The sequence below is a fragment of the Etheostoma cragini genome, chromosome 20 (assembly GCF_013103735.1).
Source record: "Etheostoma cragini isolate CJK2018 chromosome 20, CSU_Ecrag_1.0, whole genome shotgun sequence".
Classification (NCBI taxonomy): domain Eukaryota; kingdom Metazoa; phylum Chordata; class Actinopteri; order Perciformes; family Percidae; genus Etheostoma; species Etheostoma cragini.
Genome location: NC_048426.1, coordinates 14,044,670 through 14,068,267, shown reverse-complemented (window position 1 = coordinate 14,068,267; position 23,598 = coordinate 14,044,670). Strand labels below are relative to the sequence as shown.

Sequence of the window (23,598 nt, the reverse complement as noted above, 5' to 3'; positions counted from 1 at the left end):
TCTTATCTTAAGAGCATTTCAGGAAAATTGAATTATTTATCAGATATGATTTTATTATATATAACATAACATTATGTTCAAAAACAAGATGTCACTACATGAATCAGCAAATTACAGTTTAAGGTTGACCCGATCGTGGTACTTCAAGTATGGATCGTTAACATACCAGTTCCTCCTTTTCCAAAAAGAGGTTGTCATTTTATCAAAAAGCTTGCTCTGTGTTTTGTTACAGAATACATGCTCCCTCAGGCGCTTTCGTCTGGCAGGTTTCTTCTTCCACAGTTTCTTCTTGTATCCAGCCTGTTTACACCCAAAAACAAGAATTCAGATTGGCAACACTGAGTTAAAGGTGCAAAGAAAAATGTGTGATTTGGGTAGCTCACAGTAAAAGACTTAGTACCTTGCGCCTGATCCAAAGGTCACAATGCAGCCTCATGAATCTGTCTGTCACAGCTTTTACAGTCTTCCTCTTCCCCTTCTTCAGACTGACATATGTCAGACTTCTGCTTGATTGTTGATTCAAACTAGGAATAAGTGCCGATACCCTGCAACAACAGAGAAGCAGAGCAGAGAGAGAACACAATAAGTGTTATTTAAGGAGGGTTACTGTTACTCAAATTAGAGAAAGATATTTTATCACTTAACAGTTTAGTTTGTTTAGCTTTATATAGTCAGCTTTATCCCTTTGAAATTTCTCAGGATAATCAATCATTACAATAAACAAGAAGTAGATATTTAACGAAGTATCTTTTATTTTGTGTTGCATCTACTCCACACACCTCCCAAACCTGATTTTGTTGCCACAAAAATCACAAACAGTATCAAATAAAATGATATGTTGTAATATTGAGATTTTCTTCTAGAATAAAGGAGTCACGCTAAAACCATACCTAACAGCCCAGACCCCATACACCCATGCCCCAGACAAGATTGTAATATACTTTTGGCTATATTGTAAAATGTGGTCCCTTAAACAAAAAAACAGCACAGTTTAAGTAGATTTTAATAATATCCACTTTTAAGTCAAGAATATCAGCAGGAGTGTTCCTTCTTGTCCTTTACCGTTGAAGAATGTTGTACCGGGGTGTCTGACACACGGCAACCGGCATAGGAGCGCGGACAGCGGCTGCAGCAGAGCTGTAGAGAGGGGGAGGCTGGATGAGGCTGGAGAGTTTACAGAGCTGTGGTGTCTTGGCACACAGAGCGACAGATAGCGGCCTCAGCAGCCCTGTCAGACACAAGGACAACATGAAAACACAAGAGGAGGAATAGTAGTAACGTTAAGAAAAAACTTAGCACTGTTGCGATGTTAGTTAGCTAACGTTAATGTAGCAACTTCCCGTTCTATCTGCGCTAACAAAATACACGTACGCAGGACTGCGCCAACAGATCAGTGCATTGATACATGGATGAAATACTAAACATTTACGGAATGAGGACAGTGAAGTATGAATGTCAAATTGTAGGTACACACCGGACACCTTCCTTGCCAGGGCGGCCGCCATGTTTTCTCCAGAATGCTGACGTAAGTACGGATCCCTGTTTGGACAAATTTCTCTTTTACAAATTGGACACAGAGCATTACCGCCATCTAGCAATTTGTCACTGGTCATGTAGGCTGTCCGTGTGTATGTTTAACACATATGGTACGTCGAGTTTTGTGATACTTGTACTATAGGGTAGTTTTTTGCTACTGTGTATTTCTATATTGTAGCATTGCAAAGTCCCTCCTCTACCATTGCTATCTGTTAGCCTATTGAAACAACATTCTGGTAGCACATAGATTTACGGACAATCAATCATCGTGAAGGTGTGTTTCAGCCTCCAGAAATTCTGTTACTAGCAACTTTCTGTGTGTAAATATTTACTTTACTGCAGTGTTGTATGTTACTTTCAGCTGCAGGCTTATTCGTCTTTCTACTCCATGGTTGTCACACTCCGTAAACATGTTTAGCTGGTCAATGAGATTTGTCACAGTCTTCTGTTGGATGTTTACATAATGTGGAAAGAATTGTTGCGCTGTGTGACCTAACCACAGTCTTGTAAGAGGTACCTTTCTCCTTTCTTCAGTCTGGTAAACACTGCAGTATCCACTGAATACATATTTTTCATTTTTTCTTGTCAAGCAGTAATTGCACAGGTGCAATTAATAACATTAACAATTGCCCTATTCCCTTTGAGAGTACAGTTAAATGGCTGTGGTTTAGGAAATTGAAAGCTGTTTTGTTATTAATACACATGTGCTTTTCCTGATAAATAATCTAAAAAGGTCAACTGTCATAAAGGCTTATAGTGAGCAGTAAACAGCAGTGCTTCAGCATCCCACACCTGTAGTTTGTATTTATGTAACGTAACAAAACCAATGTGCAACAGATATCTCAGCTTCTACAAAAAGAAATATATTTAAAATGCATAAATACTGTAATAGTAAAACACAAAACAGCTATTAGCTATGCTATTTTGTCCCTACCCTGGAAATCCAGAGTTCTCACGAGAGCACAATTTCAATTTGCTTAATCCTTTCAGATTTGGGTCTGGATTTCCAGGCTACTCTGTCACCTAGGATGGGGTACATTTAAAAAAAAAAAAAAAATATTGTCCCAATAAAGAGTTTGGTCTATACATTGGATATACATTGTAATTTCACATGCACAGTAACCACCTAGCATCCAAAAATGATAGAGGGAATTCTATCTTGTCACCAATCATTTATATTTATTTTCCTTTAAAACATACAAACATAAACCTCAACATAGCAGATGAATTACATTAAGCAAAGGTATGAACTAACTACAAGCAACACAATGTGCTGTAATCAAATATATATTTAAAAACACAAGGCACAAACCAGTTTACACCTCTCTGTAAATGTGGAACTACACAAGTTAATGCAAGCATCTCCACCAAAAACATGTGCAAAGTAAATCAATTACCTCTGTAAAAAAACGTGCTTTTCATATGACAGAGAGGTTCCCACCAAGACAAGGCACACAGCTCATTTTCACCGTTCCAGCATACCTCTCATAATCCAATAATCTAGTTCATGAAAGGAGCCTGTTTGTCTCTGAGTGAAACAACTGTAACAGTGTCAAACTACAAGAATTCACAAAAAACTCAGTTTCTCAAAAATATATTCAAATGCACCATAAAAAGCTAGTAGATTGTCAAATTACTGCCAAGGCAGTGCTCTTAGTCCAGTGTTTCACCATCAGTCTTCCTCTATTAGTCCTTTTTTAAGTTGGAATCCAAATGTAGATAATACTTCAGTTGGTTTTATCTTCCAAAGCACTTAGACAAGCTAAAAAAATGTCCTTTGGTTCACCAGCCAGCATACACAGGTTCTGCATCACAGGGGATCCCATAGTATCGACCTTGAGGTCGTTCTTTGCGCAATAATGGAGCTCGAGCTACAGTTAGCTCCCCATCCGTGTCTCTCCGTCGACGTAAGACCATTAAAATGATGAATAGTAAGGCCACTGAGGAAAGAGAGAGGAAAAAACAATAGAGGATGTTACAGGAAATGTCCAAACAGTCTACAGTCAAGCATTTTGCACATACGCAAAGAGTGTATTGATATGTGAGAGCATAATTCTTATTTTATCTCATTGTGTCCTGTTTGTGCATAAAGTGGTCTCAGTGTAAGAAGACATTCTTTGGCGTTTTCTGAAGTTGTACTGCATATTTAGTCCGTTTCATCTTTGCTAATTTCCTTTCATGATTGAAAAAACAAGCTCTGTCCCATTAAGCTATAGAAAATAGGCATATTTCCTAGTTTCCAAATGGAGTTATGAATCATTACCATGTCAAACACCAGCTATTAATACTTACTTTAAAGACATTGTTTTGTGTGTAATTGGATTATATAAATGTGAGAAATTGCTGCTTGAAGCTTTTCAAATTTAAACTTTAAAGTTCTAGGAGCATGGCTGCAAGTCCAATGCCTTTAACATGGAGTGAAAGGCAAGATGCATTTTGGAAAGAAGCTCTGAAATATCAGGGAATAGTTAGTTCTTACTTACCCCCTCCTCCAATAACTAAAAGAGCAATAGTGACGGGAGCCAATTCACAAGTGTCTCCTTCTTTGCGGAAGAAAGTCTCCATGCAGTAGCCTGGCGACAAGCTGCCCTCTGGACAAAACGCATCGCTGGGACAATGAATGGGGTTCACGTCCGGACTCTGAGAGAGCAAAATGACTCCATCAACAAACATATGCAAGATATTTGTTGAACACACACAGGGTCATTTTCTCTTGTGGGCCAGAGCACGGAAGGTGTACTCACAGGGCAGTAGTGATTCTCTGGGCATACATCACAGCTCTCCTGGCCCCAGTGAATCTGGAAGAAGCCGCTGCCGCATATTTGACACATTGTCTGATGGGAAGCCTTGTGCATGCCTGTTCAAAACCAGATATCACCTGGATGGATATTCATCCTTGCACTTTTCTTTGATGAGCCTCAGTACTCAAAAGCATAGGGCCTCGTAGCTTTAAGTTAGCATGATGTGAATTACCTGGTCGACACGGTGTGCAGTCTTTAGAGGCCGTCTGTAGAGCTTCTTTTCCTGCAGGACACATCTGGCACTGGCTACAACCAGAGGAGCTGTCAGAGAGAGAGAGAGACACTTGTTTGTCACTTTAAAATGGACAAACTGCTATGGATTTCACAGCTGTCACAAGTACCTTAGAGGCATTTTTGAAAAATGTCAAAACTGATTCAGTTTAGAGCAATTCACAGTGCTGACAAACGTACAAGCAATGGTTTGGTGTAGGTCTGTCATTTCAAATGTTAAGCAAAGGTTAGAAAAATAATAGACATCATTAAAGAAGGAAAACTGTTAGAGTCTCAGATCTGTGTAGAGCAGCTCCGTCCGTAGGGACTTGGTTCGGGTTGCCTGTTCAAGTACGGAGTGTGGACTGGTAGCTGGCGAGGTGGAAGTTCACGGTGCTAGTTCACCTGCTGAAGTGCCCTTGAACAAGGCACTGAACCCCAAACTGCTTGGTGCACCTGTAAATGGGCATCCCCCTTACTCTGACATCTCTCCATTAGTGCATGGATAAGGTACTGAATGTGCATATTGTGTGTGTATTTCAGGCCTGTAATGTGTAATAACAATGAAGAGTAAAAACAATAACTAAATACTTTTTCTTCTTCCTATACAATTAAAGTTAATTAAATTAACGTTTAAATATGACTGTCATGGTTAATAAGATAAGTCAACGGAGCTCAGAGTAACTTTCACTCCTCTTCCTTTGCTTTTGCTCGAGATGCCTCAAAAATGCAGACCGAGAACACGCCCTTAGTCCTTATCTAGGGATTGATCACCAACTAATATTTCCAAGTCCAGTTCTATAAACCCCATTCATATGTGCTGGGACAGGATCATACATGCCAATTACATGTTCATACCTTCTGCTGATTAATCAAAGCAGCAACTGTGTAACTGGTCTTGTTCTGTGCCAAACTGTTCTAAACAGAACCATGGGATGAAATCACGTGATGTTGTTTGTGATTATCACACTGAAATCGTTATGAATGTTCCACACTGATTTTTGTCTCCTTCTTAAAAGCAACCGGTGATGTTCAAATGCAACTCACTTGCAAAAACGTCCCAGTGCACACGGTGCACATGAAGTGGAGCTCTGCTGCGATGAATAAAAACCTAAAAGACAGAAAATAACTCAACATGCGATTTGTGTTTTCTCTCAAGTTTCAGAACATTTGAAACTTGTGACAGTTTGTCATTGTCTGTTTTATGTTTTCTTTATTCCAAGTTGTCACAAACTATGTTGAGAACATTGCATGGAAATTTGTAGTCATAGTTTTCTATGTCCTCAAGCAGAAATCATATCACGAGTTACTGATTTACAACAGTATGGGTTTTTGTCTACAGCTAAATGAACACACCTGGTGAACAACTTGTGCAACTGTCTGCACCAGTGTTATTGTTGAAGGATCCAGGAGCGCAGGGTTGACATAATGGACTTCCGGTGAAACTGTGGAGTAGTGTAAAATACACAAAACATTGACCAGTGACGTTGACGGTAAAGCCTATACCATTTGAAGTAAAATTAATTTCTTGACACAATCTATGTCCTTACTTTGTATAGAAGCCACGGTTGCAGGGCAGACACTGCTGTTGTCCTGCTAACGGCTGATAGAATCCTCTGGAGCATGGCAGACAGGCTCCAGGAAATAGACACAGCCCAGGGTCAGGGCAGCACGCACATAGCAGGGTGTCTGAGGAGGGATAGAGAAGGATTCCTTAAGTTTGACTTTCCATTCTTACATACAGTTTGAATCCTTTCATTAAAAATAAATATTAGAGGTCATCTTAAAATGGTGGCTTCGTGTCAGAGGACAGGGCCGTTGACTCACTATTGTCGTACTGCGATCCTGGAGCACAGGGCTCACATGTAGAAGTGTTGAATGCAAAGCAGCCTGGGGTAGTGCTGCTCAGAATCACGGGAGTTATAGTCAGACTGGTCACATTCTCCATGAGAGTTGTGTTCATCACAGTAGGAGAAAGTGTTGTCTGGCTCATCACCATGCCTGGAAGAGATAGGCACCGGATGTTTTAAATCTGACTTCTGGTAGTAGACTGATCCAGGGCTGCACCGCAAATGATTTAATTTGCCTAAAATAGTTAATAAATACAAAATAATGAGTGGGCTTGTTCTAGTAGCCTAATCGTGAGCTGCAATGTCCCCGGTTTAAACCCAGCTCTGGACCTTTGTTGCTTGTTGTTCATCTTTCTCCTTATTTTGTGTGATGTATCTACTGTCAACTATCCAATAAATATGCCAAATACTTTATATAATACTTTATAACTTTTAAAAGTTATGTATATGTCATAAATAAATAACACATATTAAATAAGATTCACAGGATCTGTTTGGGGTCTAAGGTTATTTGCTTCCACGGGTCCCCCTTCACATTTTCACCCCCAGTAATTTATCCACATTAACGAAACTACTCAAATATGATTCCTCAATGGTTATGGCTTTTAAAAAAAAAACAAGCATTTTCTTTTCTTAAGGGAACAAATACATTGGTAACCATATTATAAATAATAACTCTGATCTCCATTCAAAGTCACATTCTCGATGAGAGTTGTGTTGTTCTGATGTTTCTGCTCACATATTCATGCACAGAACATTAAAATACACATACACTAGTAGGTTTTTCTGCTTTTGTGGTGTCGGGATTTTAGTATGTTTTCATAGTTGTGTGTCATAATGGAGGTCATATTCTTGCTGCAAAACAAATATACCTACGGATAAAAAAAAAAAAAGTAACCTGAACCTGAAGTTTGCCTGATAGGGACCCAGGCAAGTGTCAAGTAGAAATTACTGGCACACTCAGTCTTGGTGTTATTATAAATTGCATTTATGTATACTTCCAGGTTTTACGGTAGTAAAAAGTTAATCTAATTAGAATTACCGTAAAGTCATCCCCCACCTTCTCAGACATGCACTGAACATCCAGCCCCAAAACATAACCAAAATATGAAAAACAAACAGGGGGATGGATGGTTCTCCTAAAAGATGAGAACATCTTCAAACTGTGTGATATCTTAAATCACTCCACAAAATTTCGAGTACAGTAACTTTATTCATCCATATAGAATTAGAGGGCAACAGGTATTCGCACTCAGCAAAATAGAGCCCATATTGTGATAGTAATCACATTAGCCATGTGCCTAAGTGCTCTCTTGAATAACAGCCATCTTCCTCAAGAAATGTAATTATTCAGAAAGGGGGTCATGGGATTACTCTTGTTCTTTAGGTTGGCAACATTTCTCCACACTGATAAACTGGCAGAGATAAGTACTGTAATCAAGAAAGTTTGCCGTATCAAATTCAAGTGTCAGCAAAATGATGAAGTTCCTATAGAGAGATTACAGTAATTCCACAATTTAACATAAGATTAGTAGTTATTCCACACACACTGTACACACCATAGAAACACAACAGCAGCCTGGGCCAGATTTTTCATGAGGAGAAAGTTTGTTATGAAGTTTGGGAGGAAAACAGTAAGAGTATTTATTGACTTTTTTTCCATCTATAATGTTTTACACTTTTTTTCTTCAACTAAAATCTATAATAGCCTACGTTATAATATGCTATCTCATTTATAGTGGTGAATTAACACTATGGTATCTGCTGGTAGGCTGTATATCTCTTTAGACCTATCTTTCCTAGTTGGTTGTAGCATTACAGCAGTAATTGTCGAAGAAGTGTCCAACCTACCTATGAAAAAAGCGGCGCATATCTCAGGCAGAACTCCCCGGCAGTCCATCCTCCAGATATTATCGAGTAGCTACTAGCACCAAAAAATGTCAGGCTACAGCATCACATGCCTGACAGGTGCTCGAGCTGCTCTGGTTTTTAGGCTACAAGAATTGTCTGTGACGTTCGCTCACAGTGGGATCACTCTTCTCATCAGTGTCATATGACAAAATACGCATCATGTGATTTTGCTTAACAGAAAAAAATAATGGGAAAATGGGCCGGATTCAGTCAGATCTCTTGTTGTTACACGGACCGGCCAGCAGGGACACACTGCCTCTAGTGTGGTTAAATCCCAAAAATATTCCACAGGATATAGCAATGATAAAAATCCATTAGTAAAATATTACATGGGGTAAGAAAATGTATATATATATATATATATATATATATATATATATATATATATATATATATATATATATATATATATATATATATATATATAATACTATATTTTCAGTACTGTACTATATGCAATGTCATCAATGGGCCTATAATATTCCTATTTTTCACAACTATATATATATATATATATATATCCTGTCTGTGTATTTAGATAAAAATAATAGTGCATTGTAAAACAGACTTGTTGTCACATTACTTACTGTATGTCACATTTTCTATCCATAGTTCCGCTTTGCAATGGGTGTTTTCAGACAACAGAAGTCCTTGAGCTCTTGATGGTGAGTAATCCTGAGTGACATTTTGTACAGTAACTCGTTACCAAAATAAGTCACAAAGTAACACCAACATTGTTTTGAGGAAGGGACATTTCCTTTATAAGTTCTCAGTTGAACATCCACTTCCCTTTTCATGCTACATACACACAGGTGGTTGGAATTTACTTTACCTTTGTGAGCTTAACTGAACATAACAAACCTTAATCAACATTTTATTATAAGTCACAATTCCAGATATTTATTCACAAGGAATCCACAAAAGGCTAATCATACTAAAGATTATTAGTATATTTGTGAAAATATTTTTCCAATAATTTTAATGCAAAATATGACAATGAACACAACAAAAAGATTAAAACCTAACCATTCCACACATTAGTTGCAACAATTATAACTACAGACCCTTCTGATCTAAAATGAAACATTCACAGGCCTGTGGAACATATTTATGTCTTGAGTGATTCTGTCTGAGAAACAACATAAGGAGAGTCGTTCTGGATGTGACGCTCTAAGCTCAGCTCCAATTCCTCCCAGTTCTTCACTGTCAAGCTTTTCTGGCAGAACAAGAAAGAGAGAGACAAATACTGCAAAAACTGCTTCAAGTGAGAAAAATCCCAACACTAACATAAACAGACAATGCGGGCAACTTAGGCAGCTGAGTGTTCCTACTTACTTTGTGTGTTCCTGTGTTTCTCTCTTCTGTGTGTGCTGCTGCCTGTTCAGAGTGTTTGGCCTTCCTGCTTTCAATTTCCTTCAGTCTTTGGCGCTCTTGTTGTTTCTCTTCAAGCTTCTTCTGCAGAGCCAAAACGGTCTCATCCCGAGTCATCGCCTGCCGAAAACTTGGCCTGGCTTCCCTCTCCTTTTTCCTGCAACATGCCAAAACTGTGTGTATGATATTTGTATGTTTGTATAAGTGTCTGCTTCAGACCCACATTTTCCTACTAACCATAATCAAATCAGGGCCAAACATTTTCCTGACCTTATGGCAGTAGCGTGTGCCAACGCTCTTGTGTGGAGGTTGATGGCATCCAGCTGCTCCAACAGCAGCTGCTTCTTGTTCTGTTTCTCCTCCAGGATGTGCTCCCGTTTCTCCTGCTGCTCTGTTTGCTGCGCCTCCCTCAGGAGAGCCAACCGCTCCTTCAGCTCGGCCAGGGACATCTCTCCCAGCAGCTCATGGCCTGCAGTCTGACACGGGAGAACACATTCAGCATGACACAAGGAGTAAAGCCGACGTAAAGGTGTGTCAAATGGCACCCGTGCTTTCCTTCACTCACCTCTGAGTCGTCAAAATTCCGGACTCTAATGCGAGGAAGCGTTTCAATGGCACGGATTTCACAGATGATTTCAAATCTCCTGCTGAGCTCTGCTTGTGCTTCCTCCAGTGCTTGGCGAAGGAGCTCTCGTCTTTGCTCTGCGACTTCTTTCACTGTAAAATGTGTGTGAAAAGGAGGAGAATGAAAAGGAAATGAATGAGTGATCACTGTATCGCACATGATGTCAAACGAGAAGCCATACCTATGCTTTGCTTGATTTTCTGTAACTTCTCTTTAGCTGTTTTGGAGTTCTTGTGTCCTTCTGCCACTTGTTGCACCAAGTCTCTCATTTCTTTTTCCTCTTGCAACCTTTTCTCAGCATATCTCCGCATCAGCTGAGCTGTCTACAAGACACAAGAAAGCAATAATAAGTAAAACACTTTATTATTGATGAATAATTGCAATTCCCTTAAAATGACTTTGTTATAGGGTGTTTTTAGAGAGCAGACATACTTTTGTCATCTTCTTGCACACTTTAAAGCACTGTGTAATCCTCTGTAAATGCCTTTTCTTATTGGTTGTCGAGGGAGGGATCTTTACCCACCTCTTCTTTCTTCAGCTGAGCAGTCTTCTGGTTGCGTTCCATTATGCGTGTGCGGGCCATAGCTGCCTCTTCATAACTGATGCGTCCCTCCAGACGCCTGCGCTCAATCTTGGCCAGCTCCTCCTGAAGGTCCTTCTCACGCATCTCCTTCTGCCACTGGAGGAAAGACGAGGGCTCCCGTGCCCCCTCCACCAGACTCTCCATTCTGTCACAAACACAAAGAAATGACTCCTGCTGGAGTTGAGCTTTATTTATGTGTAGCCAATCAGGATTTAAATAGTGTACGCAAAAGTTTAAAATGTATAAATGTGGTTAAAATGTACAGTATATGGATGGCTTAAATGTATGAAAATATAAGAGTCAATCTCCACAGTTCAAAAGTTAAAGGTAAACGGTTCATGCCAAAGAGCATACTTTGTTTGATGTGTACATTAGCCAGCACGAGTAATCGGCCTGACATTGTTAGCAGCATCATGAGTCATGTGTTTGAATTTAATTTAATTGGAACATACTAAAACAGCCAACATAATTCTATTTTCAGGTAGAGGGGTGGGGCTTAGCTGCAGGGTGTCTGTGAGAAATATCTGCCTATGATACCCTTGAATTTAAAAGCCTCTATGCTCAATTTTTTTATGAATACATAATTTGGTTTTTAGGACTAGGTTAGATAACTGGGCAATATTAGTGCAATTAAATCCAAACAATAGGAAAAGGTGGTTTTATTCTGCACTTTTTTGCCCAAGGGATAAGTCAATATATTAATAAATTTAAGCACTTTTTGCTGTATTAAATATTTTGTTAAACCATCCATTTCACGAAGGGGACATCTCAAAATTATGAAAAAACATGGTAGGGTTTTGTTCTAGCGGTGTCTGACAAACAAAAAACCCATTTGAGGATTTGTTCAGGCTACTAACTGTGCCCCCCTCCCAATGCAGTAATCACTGCTGATACTGAGATGTTTAATCCCCCTAAAATGGGTCAAGCATTGGTGATCAAATGCTGTGCCATACCTTTGCAGCTCCTCCTCCAACTGACGGTCATGTAGCGCCCCCTGTCTCAGGATGGCTGCACTGTTGAGCTTGATAGGCCAGCTGTTTGTCTGAAACAGCATCAGAACCAAACCCCCATGCAAGTGGGTATTATGCCTTCCTTAGTTCATATTCATCACTATCATACTGATCCACTGAAGCAGGTGAAATAATTTGAACTCACCGTATTACTGGAGGGAAGTTCAGAGCAATGAAATGAATTGAACTGGAGTTTTGAATCCAAGTCCGCCTTAATCTGAGACATCGCTCTCTGCAACATAAATCACGGTTCATCAGCAATGTGATCTGACTTGAACTGTCCACTGACTCACTCGGTGGTACATCTTCTCCTTACATCTGTTTTTTATCTATCTAAGTAAGCATGAAGGCATGAATCAATAATATTACTTTGGAAATCTATGTAAAGCACAGACAATAGCCCCTACCTTGGTGTGTTGAGACTTCTGTGGATTTCCACATCTGAACTGTTTTATATTTGCCTCATAGAGCAGTTCCTTTGGTGAAAGACAAATGTGATGTAAGAAAGCCAGTACACGTGCTGCTGATGATAATAATATGACGATAGTAATCGTATTTATGCCACTTTATAGGAAATAAATTCCAAAAAATAATAATTTAATAACTTATGCTAATAATTAGTTTTTAATGTACTGTAATGTAATGTTTTAACTGTTGTTGTGACTAGTCTTTCTGTCAAAACTTGTTTTCTTTCTTTCATTAATATAACAGAGCATAATTTGCCTTTTAGATGTCATAGCCTTTTTTCCGATGATAACGGGTGAAAGCAGATATTGTACCTCGGTCCTTTGATGGTTCTTTTGTTTGATCTCCTCCATCATCTGCATTTCTTTAGGAGCCATGTATGTACTTTTTGGCACCTATAAAACAAAAAGCCTTTTGAGTCCACCAACACAATAAACAGCTTAATGATATGTCTTGTAATATAAGACAGCAAACAGAAACTGTATGCCAACGTTTGAAGCGAATATTGTTATGCTATAACTGCAAATGGGGCTGACTGGTTTTGATTTTTCCTGCTGTGGAATGAGCTCAGGCAAAGGCAGAGGTCGAGACTTAGGTTTGGAGAGAGAGAACTCCTGGGGCTCAGTGGTTTTGATTGGAGCCTTCTTGATCTGACTCCCACCAGATATTTTGACAGCAAGCCGGTCCATGAGACTATCCATCTCCGGGCGCCATCTGAAGGTACAAATATGCTTTTATTCCTTTATTCCTTGCCTTTGGAAAGACATTGATTTCCTATTAAATATGTTGCTGTACTGTTCTCACCTTAGCAGAGGGATAATCAAGTGTTTCTCCACATAGGCAGCGTCATAGATACTATTCCACTCATTTTGTATCCACGTGGTGAGGTTTGCGAAGAAGAAAGTCAGGAACTATACACCCAAACACAATACACACACCCAGAGGGCACAGTAATGTATTGATAACTGGTCATGTCCAATGCAACAACACTACTGTGATCAGCGATTCTTACCATGTGCGTCTTCTTGATGTCCAGAGATTTGATAATGTTGCTAAAACGCTGAAGTCCAAGGTCATCAAGAGAAAACATGGCAAGGTAACAGATAACTGAAGAACAACACAGTATAGTAAACATGTCAGTGGCAATCTAGTTTTATTCAGAGTTAAATGTGCATTATGCTTTGTACTCTTGTTTAGCTAGGTCATGAACTTACTGACAAACTGGCTGCGGTCACCTCTAGATAAACATTTCCCATTCTGGTCATAGAAGACATTGATGACTGCGTCCAGTAACTTTTTGTGCTCTATGCATCCAGAAACGACATCAAGTATGAACTTCTTATGCAGAGTACCAATGTTCTGCAACAAATAAACGAGATTGTCAGGTGTCAGCACAAGCATGCATCAGGGTGCGGATCTGAGTCTACCCACCTGCAGATCCTTAGAAGCATATTCCATGAAGTCATCCAAACAATGTCTGCCAGCATTGAACTTATGGAGCAGGGCAATGGCCTCCTTGGCAAGTGATGCATGGCTTGATGCCATTTTGTATCGATCTGCAGAAAACTGGTGGAGATTGTGGTGAAACTGTGGTGAAAAGATCTTTGCTAAGAGAAAAGTCTAAAGCATCCTCAATACTCACGCAGGCCTACAGATTGTGAAAAAGTAACATTTTACTTCTACCTGAGACTGAACTAACGTGTTTGCTATTGAAAGATACATATTAATTGAAAGTATTCACGGAGCGGCTGGTTTTCAGCGCGAAATCGTTGCCATGTTTAGTCGTTGCTTAGCAACACACTTGTGTAAACAGAAATGTATTCCTGTCTCAAACGTCTAAAGTCAAAAGAGTAGGGCCTTGCAAATGGAAATTATCAACATATGTTTCAATTAACGAGAGATTTTAAATCATTGTGTTGTTTTGTTTAACATAAAAACATTCATGGTTTTAATTCATCGGATGCAGATTAACAGTGTGACAGCCGGATCCTTTGTTGGCTACCATAACAATAATTATGACGTAGCGTATTGTGACGTCTCTGCCAGCTATGCGCTGCCTTCAAGTGCTGTCGGACTTCAACACGCTCATCAACGTGATAGATACAATAAGCAAAAGGAAAATACAAGCTGATAATTATAATAAAATGAAGGCATCAGGCCTATGTGGGGTTGTTGCAAATAACTGTTGTAGAGAAAAGTTACTAAAAAACAGATTGCTAAAATTAAAAAATCACATGCAACCTTTGGTTAATAGTCTCACAATGCATCATCTGATTTCCTGCCATAATCTGATTAACATAAACTGATTTTGTGGGCAAACAAAGTCACTGGGTTTTTAATCTGCTGTGGTCACACATTTAGTTTTAAAATGTATACATACCATAAGATAGTATACTATCCTATACAAAACAGTAATTAAACATGTGCTATTTTTTTTATATTATTATTAAACCTCTACAACAGAGCAAACTCAGCTGTCAACCCTCTGCTGATGAAGACGGTTGAAAGCTCCAGAACAAGTGAGTGGACCTTGAGCTTAGATTGTTTTGCCACCTCCTGTTCCAAGATTTGGACAACTCAATGTACATGTCTGATGCAAAGTAGGCCTAACTCAGTAACTTGAATTTCAGTCCCACTCTGCTCAAAAATCTTTGTTGCTCATTGTTACTTTACTTGAATCCTTAGTCTGTCTTCTGAAGAGGTAAAGTTTATTTGTGCTGAACTCAAATCTGAATTTAAGACATGTACAGAAAAGAATGGATTTCATTTTATGAATCACAACTATTTTGAAAGCCAATTGTGGTCTAATTTGCAACTTACACAAGTTTAATGTGATAACTTGTACACATTTCTGAGAATGATCTTTTTAGTGAAGGAGTAGACATCTTGTATTCAATAGTAACATTTTTAAATTTAAAAATATTTTCATATCCACAGAATCTAGATTTTTCAACAAGGGAAAAGGATTAGACCTAGATGTAATTTTACGAAATTGTAAATGGGTAGTTAAATTTTTTTGGTGGTGAATACATAACAAACCCAAATCATGAAAAGTGGAGTATTTCTTTTATAAATTAACATGCCTGGGAAAGATCTTTAAAAACAAAACAAAAGAACAGTCACACTTCAGTACTTATGGCTCTGGGCTATTGCACATATTTTACATAGGCCTACTGTTAACCTTTGCACACATCATGATCAATATGTTTGCACACATGGCAGTAAGCTGTACAGCCTTCTTTCGTTCCCTTTGTAAAACTATTATATATTAGGCTACATATTTGTAATTTTGCAATAGTTCCTTTTTTAACACACATATTACTGTAATATGTCTATTCTGTATTTATGTTCTTGAGTCTTTGCTGATACTGATTACATTGTCTGTTTTTATTATTCATATTTCCGAGCAAAAGCAGTTGGGAACACTGTATTTAGGAGCAGCACATGAAGGCATCACTTCCTGGGAAAGTGGGAGGTGAATGTTGTCAACGTGACTGTCATCAAGTAGAGGCAGAGAACAGCAGAGCTACGGAGTCGTCGGTGCTCCGCTTGTCTGTATCGTCAATACTTGCAAAGTGGCCGGGCGGGGGAGACAGGCAGCCAACCTCGCGATTCAGTGAAGATGGAAATAAGTCGTTTTATTTCGAATATATCCCTTGTAAGCTTTTAGGGCCGTTTTTTAACGTCCAGGACAACTTACCGTACATTGTGTTTTGTACATTTTGCGTATCGTAACCCACCAGCGGTAGCTAGCTTAGCAGTCAGCCGCTGATACTGTCAGACACACAGGTACAGAATAGGAGAGGAGGGGTTGGTGACAAAGGAAGGTGGCGAGGTAACGATGAACCGCTTTCGGAAGTGGCTGTATAAGCCAAAGGTAAGTTATCCTGGATTCACACGCTGTGTCAGCTCTGCAGTCAGTCATTTTTTATGCATAGCTTTGGAGATAGCTAGCACAACAGCCGATCATTGTGGCTTGCTAGCCTGATCACTTCATAAACTGCCACACATCTGCTAACGTTAGCCTGTGTTCCTGATGTTACACTGTACAGAATTAACCAGGAGCTATCCCTTTGTTGTTGTTGTTGTTGATGATGCAGTGTTATAGCCCAACAATGTACACTGAATTATACTGATTGTTTTCCTGCTCTCTTCAGCTTGCATTGTCATTAATGTATTGTTGAAGTGATTTTCTTTCGGTTTTATTGTTCCAAATTACTTGTAAAACCTTAGTTAAAATATAACTATAAAACCATACACAATAGTGATAATAAAACAATAATAAAAACTGTATTCATTTTAATAATAATAATGTAATTCAGAATTGGACGTTTTGACAACAAAGTAAATAAAAGTAAATACAAAGTTTATAGCATTTTAATGCGTCAACTAATATTTTAGTTATTGAATAATCTGCAGGTTATTTCTTAACCGTTTAACCATTAGGTAACTAAAGACAAATTCTTCTATGTCTAGTAATGGCACGAAGCTCAAAGGTATTTAATTTACTATCACATAAGACAAAGAAAATCAGCAAAACCTCACAACTGAGAGGTCAAATGTTGGGTATTTAAGCTTGAAAGTTGACTGACATAACTAAGTGATTATCAAAATAGTTATTTTTTCTCTTATTGTTTAATCACATTTGTAATAGTGTCACCTCTGTTGTATTTTTATGGGTTTGGTTTGTTTATTGATTGTAGACATGACCCCAAACTTGATACATTGTTTTTAAAGCAAAACAAATCAAATCAACTACTACTCAGGTACAAGACACACCTTTTGTAGGCAAAATCATTCCTTTTAGGGTGAGCTAGTAATGGATGTGCTCCAAGTGTGGAGACATGCCTGACACAGCAGAGGAAGTATTGAAGGCTTGATCGCCTTGTTAAATGAACAGTTTAATAAAAGCCAACTGCAGCCCTTTTTAGTTTGAGTGAATTTGATTATTTGTCCAGGGAGGGAATTCTTGTTCACTTTTAAATTTTAGGAGGAGAAATTGTAAAGCACTGTACTTGTAGCCGACAACTTGCACGCTGCATCACTCTGAAGAAAGTTCTGAGTGATCAGTATATGATTTTTTTAGTGCTGTTTCATCATAAAGAATGTTTCACTTGAGTAACAAACAGTCACAGATTTTGTGCCCAAGATGGATTAAAAGACTTTTAACTGGTGTACTTCTAGATAATTCAGAGTTTTAAATGTTTTAATTTTTAACATGGGTTTACTGCCTATATGCAATCATCACCTTGCTCCAATTACTCATGTGCTCTTATGGAAAGTTTTTTTCTATTTACTGAGAAGACGGCAAATTTCCACTAAAAAGCACTTTGTGAAATGATGCATAACACTAGTACTACACAGTATTCTAATGCAGCCTCTTCTGGTGGATGGGTACAAAAGGTTGTTCTTATCACCTGCATGGCATTTATATAAAAAAACTATGGATTTACAAAGAAATATTGAATTCCTTCAACTTTTAGTACTCTTTTTGTACATTTTTTTGTACTTTTGTACTAATAATCTTAATCTTTTTATAAAAAGTCTGAAGTTCTCTTTACTAGTCCACACACTCAAGTAGAGAGCAAGTTGACAGGCCAGAATAACATTTTAGTGGGTTTAATCCATAGCGTCCTTTTAGTATATTGGTAAAGAGCCACACATAAACAATTGATCTTGCATCATAACTGCTGTAGATTACGAGTCCCAAAAGCAGATTTTCTATTTATTGATAGAAACTGAAGAAAACGTACTACCTCTTAAACAAGTTGGGGACTGTGGTGCATTGGCATAGAACATCTGATATTTTGCTTTACTTAAAAGGTTTGTCAATATTGTCAATATATATATATAATAGTCAGTATAAGTTTATAGGTCAGAGTCTCATATAATACCACATTTCCATATCAAACATTAACAGTAATTTGGAGTTTTTTGCAACAGTAATGTCAAACAGGGATGCAATGAAATGCCTGTGATTATATATAATTCACCCGCTCTTTACCACGTAGACACACCTGCGTCACTCCTCTTTTCTCTGTTTAACCATGTTTGCTGTCACAGCATTTTCGCGGTCTATTGTTGAGGTTAGGCCTAAGTTTTGGGGTTCACCAGAGTATTGTCATATTCATGAATGACTACTTACTCTGAAGTGCTAAGCTATTACATCAGTGCATTTTCAGCCAAATCAGAGCCATGGTAGGAATTACCAAAATAACACATAAGTCTGTGGGTTTTAAATAGTCAGTTCTGGCTCAAAGGAGTGAAGAAAGGAATTGTTTAAAACCTCTGTAATTATGCCAATCAGTATATAAAGACAACAGCAAGGAAATTAGGGTTCAGATCACTCTATGCTCTTACTACTGAACAGCAGCTAAGCTGGTATGTAGTTTTTGTTTCGCACAGAGAGAAAATATTTTGTGTGGTAATTAAAATATGTGCCCAACCCACATATTCTGGCATTCATAGTTGAACACCGCATTGCATTGTCATTTTGCATCAACAGTAAGCCATTTATTATTGAACTATGTTCTCCTGGAGACAGAAAAATGGTGAATCAGCATGTTCCCTTGACTGAAGCTGAGCTATTGATATTTCCAGAGCTGCTCTTTACTTCCCTAGAGAAGTCCCACTGAGGAGGACTTTATTTTGCCCCTGCTACACAATCCTTTCCCAATGTGTTAGAGAGTAGTATGCACTTCTGTGTGGGGACATCATGTACCTGTCTATTCCAACCTGACTCTGTCATCAAAGTGCCAATTTCTGGAAAAAGATGAATGTGTAACTGTAAGTCTGCGGGAAAATTCTGCAATAGTTAATCCGCCCAAAATAAGGATACCTTTCACATTCCTTCTAGGCCTTTAACGGATTTAGCCAGTTCTTTGGTGCCAATAGTTTATCTTTATTTTCCAAAAGATTTTCAAACAAGATCTTACATCTTGCTCTAGGTATTTTGTCTGCTTTTATTTGACAGCTTATAAATTGAACTTTCATTCTGAAGAACAAAGTTTTTGGTCGTTATAGAGGCTTTGGAGAGGGTTAAATCAGGGGAGAGAAAAAAAATCTGCTTCAGCTCACATCCCTGCAGTCCCAAACAAAGTCTACACCTGACTCAGGTTTTCAAGCAGTCAAAATGGCCACTGTCTACTCACCTCTCATTCATCACCGGCCAACTTGCAGAGTGACTGGGAGAGAGAGAGAGAGAGAGAGAGAGAGAGAGAGAGAGAGAGTGTGATGTCAGGAGGCTTAACATGTACACTTCCTCTGTAGCCCGTGTTTCTCTCTTGGTTGTTATTTCATCAGGCATTCAGGAGCTGACCAGCTCCACACCACCTCATCTGTCAATGTGACGGGCTCATAGCTTACACTGGGTGCATTCTCCTCCATCTACAGGATAGTACTAATTTGCATTTCATTCCCAGATCTCCCCACCGGACAGTTTAGTACGTGGGTAGCTGATACTTTCTGCACTCCTTAACGAAATGTCAAACAGATATTACAACGCCGTAGACTGTTAGCAAGTGAATGAACATATGTAATGTTAATGCCTGATTAGGTCATGCAACATCTAACAGGTCACTGATTCTAGAAGAATGTAATTATGTACTGTATAATGGTTAACTCTTAACAGAGTTAACAGAGTTAACCACAACAACATTTCTCAGTTTAAAAGTAGTTTTTCAGTGTAACTTTAGTATACTTTTTTTATTTATTTCACAAATTCCATTTATTTCTTATGTCATAATATGTCAACATTTTAGTTATTTATTCATTTAGTGTACCATTATTGGATAGCCTTAAAAGCTAAATTTCTCAACTCCACATGCTTTTTTATGAAGCTTTAGTAGTATATAGTAAAATAAAAGATCAATTTTGGAGTGTAGCACTCCACAATTCCAAACAACAGAGCTACGTGTTGAAATTGACCAGAATTCTCCATAAATCAAATAATCATGTATTCCATGACAATTCTCATCGCAATTCCCTAAAGCCCAAGTTGGCATGTTCAAATGTCTTGTTTTCTCCGGGCAGTCCAAAATCCAGATGCATTCCATTTGCAATTCCATAAAACGAATGAAAACCAGAAAATGTTTACATTTGATAAACTAGAACAAATGATTTTGGGGATTTGTGTTTAAAAATTAATCTATCAACAATTGTTTTTGGGCTTATCATTGCAGCTCTAAATATAAGTTGAAACTATATATATATTCAACGATTTAAGGTAATAACGTTTAAAGTCCCATAAAATCAGTGGTGTGAAGTTGTTTATGTGTGCATGTTAATGAAACAGACAAGGCATTTAAGTATTTATCATGGTTATAAATCATCGTCAAGCCACCATAAAAGATGCTTTAAAGATTTTTGTCTACACTGTCAAAAAACCTGACATGTTGACAGCTGATGGTTTCGACAAAGCAACACATTTTTCCTTAACATTCACTCAGGAGACCCTTTTCCTTCTGTTGACAGCTTTGTGGGCCCTACTTAAAAGGGAGTCATTGAATTTGATTTTGGAAGGAAATGTTCATCTTCAAAGAGGTGATTATGACACAAGGTTGAAACCGCAATAGATGTCTAATTAAAAAAAGCTAAGATCTGTGTGGAAGTGGAGGCAGGCTGAAGAGAGTTATGGGTGGCTATTCCTAACGCTTTTTAAAAATCTGTGACTGCTATTGAAAACCCAAGATGCATTTTCATGTACAAATTGTCTTCAAATTGATACACAATGAGCTCAGTTGATGACTCAAATAATATTGAAGGTTTGTACAAAGGGCCTATCACCTGGAGCTGAAACAATTAGTTGATGATTAGAAAAATTCAGAAAATTAATTGGCCACACTTTTTAACAATCTGATGATCGTTTCAGTTGGTTGATCAACCAGAAATTCTTAGCGCTGGTTCCATCTTCTTAAATGTGAGTATTTGCTGCATTTGTTGTCCATTTTAAACTATATATATTTTTGTCTTAGACTCTTTTGATCTACTTGGACCTTTAGGAGATCATGATGGGCATTTTTCACAGTTCTGACATATTATAGACCAAACGATTACTAAACAGTAATCGTCAGTAATATATAACCATGTATAAAAAAATATAACATTTTAGGCTGCAGCTGTACCTGGCTGTAGCAGATTCTGCTGTTTACATGATTTACCTCCCCTTCTTGCCTTTCATTTGGCATTTATCACTACTCTGTTTGTTTGTGAATATTGCTAACATGCTAGTGGAAGAACTGAGAGCAGGTGAAGCAATTTGTCTTTGCAAAGTGGATTCTGCACTGTTGGCACGAAGTCGAAGGAAGAGGGAAAGGCAAACTGCTGCGCAGTGGCCAGCGTGGCTTCATATTTAGCCTTGTTTCTGAGGTCTTTGTGGATGTCCGTTTCTGCTTACCCACCAGCCATGCGGTAATTGATTTGGTGTCAGCTGCCGGGATTTAGAGGGCTGACCCTAGTGCAGCTTGAGACAGGCCAGGCGATTGAAGGCCTATTTTAAATGCATTGCAGGATTGGGGAATCAGGGCCCACTGTCTGGGGTGTTGGGAAGCGATGATTGAAAGAAAATAGCTGTGGAAGAAGAGTGAGATTTAAAGGTACCACAGACAATAAACTTCCCCCGTTATCGACTCAGAGGCTTCCTTCATTTTCTACATCACATTTCTTATTGGTAATAATTGGGATCCTCCCTGATCAAGGGATTAAATTCCTCTCTTCATTGTCACTGATGATAAACATAAAGCATGCATTCAAGGTGCCCTTTGTCTATATTATGAGTCTGATTGTTCTAGGAAGAGCCAGCAAGTGAAATGCCATCCCTTCTGCTCTAGGTGCTGTCTTATCAGCAGGGAAGAATTGGAGGGAGAGGAGGAGAACAGTAGGCCTGTATTTTTGGGATTACATTTTGGCCTTGGTTACATTTGGCAGAAGATAAAATGAGAGATGTCTCTCTTTAGCAGCCCTAGTGTTTGTTCTCACTGGCCGGGGTGATAATAAAAGCTGAAGAATTGGCAAATTAAAACAAGATTTTCAATAAACATTGATATTTCAACTAATATTTGAATGAGAAAAAAAATGTGTTCTCATCCGGTAGTTTTTTTATGTGCCAGAGGGGAGCAACAAAAGTACAGAACTTTTTTTATGTGCCTTTTTAATGAGGATGCAATCTCAGTTGCACAAGCATGCTGACATTCATACATTTAATCTTCACAGACACCATTTAAAGATGTGTGTTGACTAACACATGTACAGCTGCTGTCCACGGCTGTCATTGTGTGTATTTGGGACAGCCGGCGCATTGCCCGTGCTCAATCACCATACGCAACAATGAAAGGCATGCAGACAAAATAAGCCTGACTGTAAATCATGCACATCCTCACTCGTGAAAGGGGGGGGGGGGGGTCAAAATGGCACGGAGGAATAATGACAGATTCATTCTTAAATGCTGGGCATGCCAGGATTTTCTGTCACTGGTATTTTTTATAAAGATAGTGGGAATGCATGCATCTTCACCAATCTTTGGCGTCTCTTCAGGACTCATACAGTCATACATGGAATTTTTGTAAATCTAAAACACACAACACACAATTTAACAAATAGTTCTACATTGTATAACCAGATTATGTCTTGCATAAGAACTTCCTTGCAATTGCTGGGAAGAGGGGTGTCCCCATAAATCAGCACACGACCAACAGGGGATCCTAGACACAATGTAACCACTAAATCCTCAACGCCCCCCTGTGTCACATCGGCCTGTCATGCTAAACCATGTGCCAGGCACATGCACAGGTCATTGCTTAGTCCAAACGCCAGATTAGGGCAGCCCTCTAAGAGGAGACAAACAAGCAGATTATGCCTTCAGTCCAGATGGGCAGACCACTGAATATATTGAGTTAATGAAGTTAAATCTGTAGTCTGCTGTGGATCCAACTTTCAGCTGGTTAGTGCAGACAGACTCCTCACCTGTGAATATAGTGCCATTGATTTAATTGCACATTTATTTTATAGAAAATGTGAAAATGTAATAAAATATAAATGATTTTAGAGATAGTTTGAGTTTATGCCTCAAAAGTAACCATCGATAACTTCGTAGCTGCAGAAGACAACTCTGGAGAGGAAAAAAACTCCAGAGAAAAACTAAACAAGAAAAGAATGACTCTGCATTCTTATGGCGGTTTTCCACTGCGTGGTATCTACTCGACTCGCCTCGGGTCTACTCGCTTTTTTTGGTTTTCCATTA

At 38.6% G+C, this 23,598-nt stretch overlaps 4 protein-coding genes across 10 annotated transcripts in view; 1 reads left to right on the top strand and 3 right to left on the bottom strand.

The window, feature by feature from the left end:
- Positions 1–32: 32 nt before the first annotated feature.
- On the bottom strand, positions 33–1,633 carry mrpl35 (mitochondrial ribosomal protein L35). Its single transcript, XM_034858870.1, has 4 exons — positions 1,475–1,633; positions 1,063–1,228; positions 401–545; positions 33–300 (listed from the first exon to the last, which is right to left on the bottom strand). Exons 1-4 carry the CDS (start codon positions 1,611–1,613, stop codon positions 112–114), a joined length of 639 nt encoding a protein of 212 aa, XP_034714761.1. The 5' UTR covers positions 1,614–1,633; the 3' UTR covers positions 33–111.
- A 1,062-nt stretch (positions 1,634–2,695) lies between these two features.
- On the bottom strand, positions 2,696–8,509 carry si:dkey-21a6.5 (laminin subunit gamma-1). The gene is made up of 9 exons (XM_034858847.1): positions 8,249–8,509; positions 6,375–6,548; positions 6,098–6,236; positions 5,904–5,992; positions 5,595–5,658; positions 4,510–4,598; positions 4,281–4,393; positions 4,020–4,176; positions 2,696–3,476 (listed from the first exon to the last, which is right to left on the bottom strand). The coding sequence occupies exons 1-9, from the start codon at positions 8,295–8,297 to the stop codon at positions 3,319–3,321; spliced, it is 1,032 nt and encodes a 343-aa protein (XP_034714738.1). The 5' UTR covers positions 8,298–8,509; the 3' UTR covers positions 2,696–3,318.
- A 779-nt stretch (positions 8,510–9,288) lies between these two features.
- Positions 9,289–14,324, bottom strand: cfap99 (cilia and flagella associated protein 99). 4 transcript variants are annotated; one of them, XM_034858795.1, is made up of 16 exons: positions 14,046–14,324; positions 13,794–13,928; positions 13,598–13,721; positions 13,375–13,469; positions 13,167–13,273; positions 12,899–13,076; positions 12,677–12,757; positions 12,305–12,373; positions 12,043–12,129; positions 11,841–11,929; positions 10,828–11,032; positions 10,486–10,627; positions 10,245–10,396; positions 9,950–10,155; positions 9,640–9,836; positions 9,289–9,524 (listed from the first exon to the last, which is right to left on the bottom strand). In XM_034858795.1, exons 1-16 carry the CDS (start codon positions 14,082–14,084, stop codon positions 9,382–9,384), a joined length of 2,049 nt encoding a protein of 682 aa, XP_034714686.1. In that variant the 5' UTR covers positions 14,085–14,324; the 3' UTR covers positions 9,289–9,381. The 4 variants fall into 4 exon arrangements, with proteins under 4 accessions (XP_034714686.1, XP_034714685.1, XP_034714687.1 ...); XM_034858794.1 differs by having other exon boundaries at positions 13,577–13,721; positions 14,046–14,320; XM_034858796.1 differs by having other exon boundaries at positions 9,644–9,836; positions 13,577–13,721; positions 14,046–14,319.
- A 1,537-nt stretch (positions 14,325–15,861) lies between these two features.
- Positions 15,862–23,598, top strand: part of zfyve28 (zinc finger, FYVE domain containing 28) — a 23,827-nt gene continuing 16,090 nt past the window's right edge. For all 4 annotated transcript variants that reach the window (XM_034858759.1, XM_034858757.1, XM_034858756.1 and 1 more), the window contains exon 1: positions 15,862–16,239. In XM_034858759.1, the coding sequence (XP_034714650.1) occupies positions 16,204–16,239 (36 nt within the window). In that variant the 5' untranslated portion in view covers positions 15,862–16,203. The remainder of the gene's footprint in view (positions 16,240–23,598) is intronic.

What these genes read in the sequence shown, in the direction of transcription:
- cfap99 (XM_034858794.1), bottom strand. Translation starts at nt 14,084, where the DNA reads ATGTATCTTTCAATAGCAAACACGTTAGTTCAGTCTCAG. An exon ending in TTGATTATCCCTCTGCTAAG is followed by an intron (nt 13,077 to 13,166) that starts GTGAGAACAGTA and finishes TTGTACCTTCAG; the next exon opens with ATGGCGCCCGGAGATGGATA. An exon ending in AGAAGTCTCAACACACCAAG is followed by an intron (nt 12,130 to 12,304) that starts GTAGGGGCTATT and finishes TTTATGTTGCAG; the next exon opens with AGAGCGATGTCTCAGATTAA.
- si:dkey-21a6.5 (XM_034858847.1), bottom strand. Translation starts at nt 8,297, where the DNA reads ATGGACTGCCGGGGAGTTCTGCCTGAGATATGCGCCGCTTTTTTCATA. An exon ending in AGGATCGCAGTACGACAATA is followed by an intron (nt 6,237 to 6,374) that starts GTGAGTCAACGG and finishes ATCCCTCCTCAG; the next exon opens with ACACCCTGCTATGTGCGTGC. An exon ending in AACCGTGGCTTCTATACAAA is followed by an intron (nt 5,993 to 6,097) that starts GTAAGGACATAG and finishes ACTACTCCACAG; the next exon opens with TTTCACCGGAAGTCCATTAT.
- mrpl35 (XM_034858870.1), bottom strand. Translation starts at nt 1,613, where the DNA reads ATGACCAGTGACAAATTGCTAGATGGCGGTAATGCTCTGTGTCCAATT. An exon ending in CGGTACAACATTCTTCAACG is followed by an intron (nt 546 to 1,062) that starts GTAAAGGACAAG and finishes CTGTTGTTGCAG; the next exon opens with GGTATCGGCACTTATTCCTA. An exon ending in ACCTTTGGATCAGGCGCAAG is followed by an intron (nt 301 to 400) that starts GTACTAAGTCTT and finishes GGGTGTAAACAG; the next exon opens with GCTGGATACAAGAAGAAACT.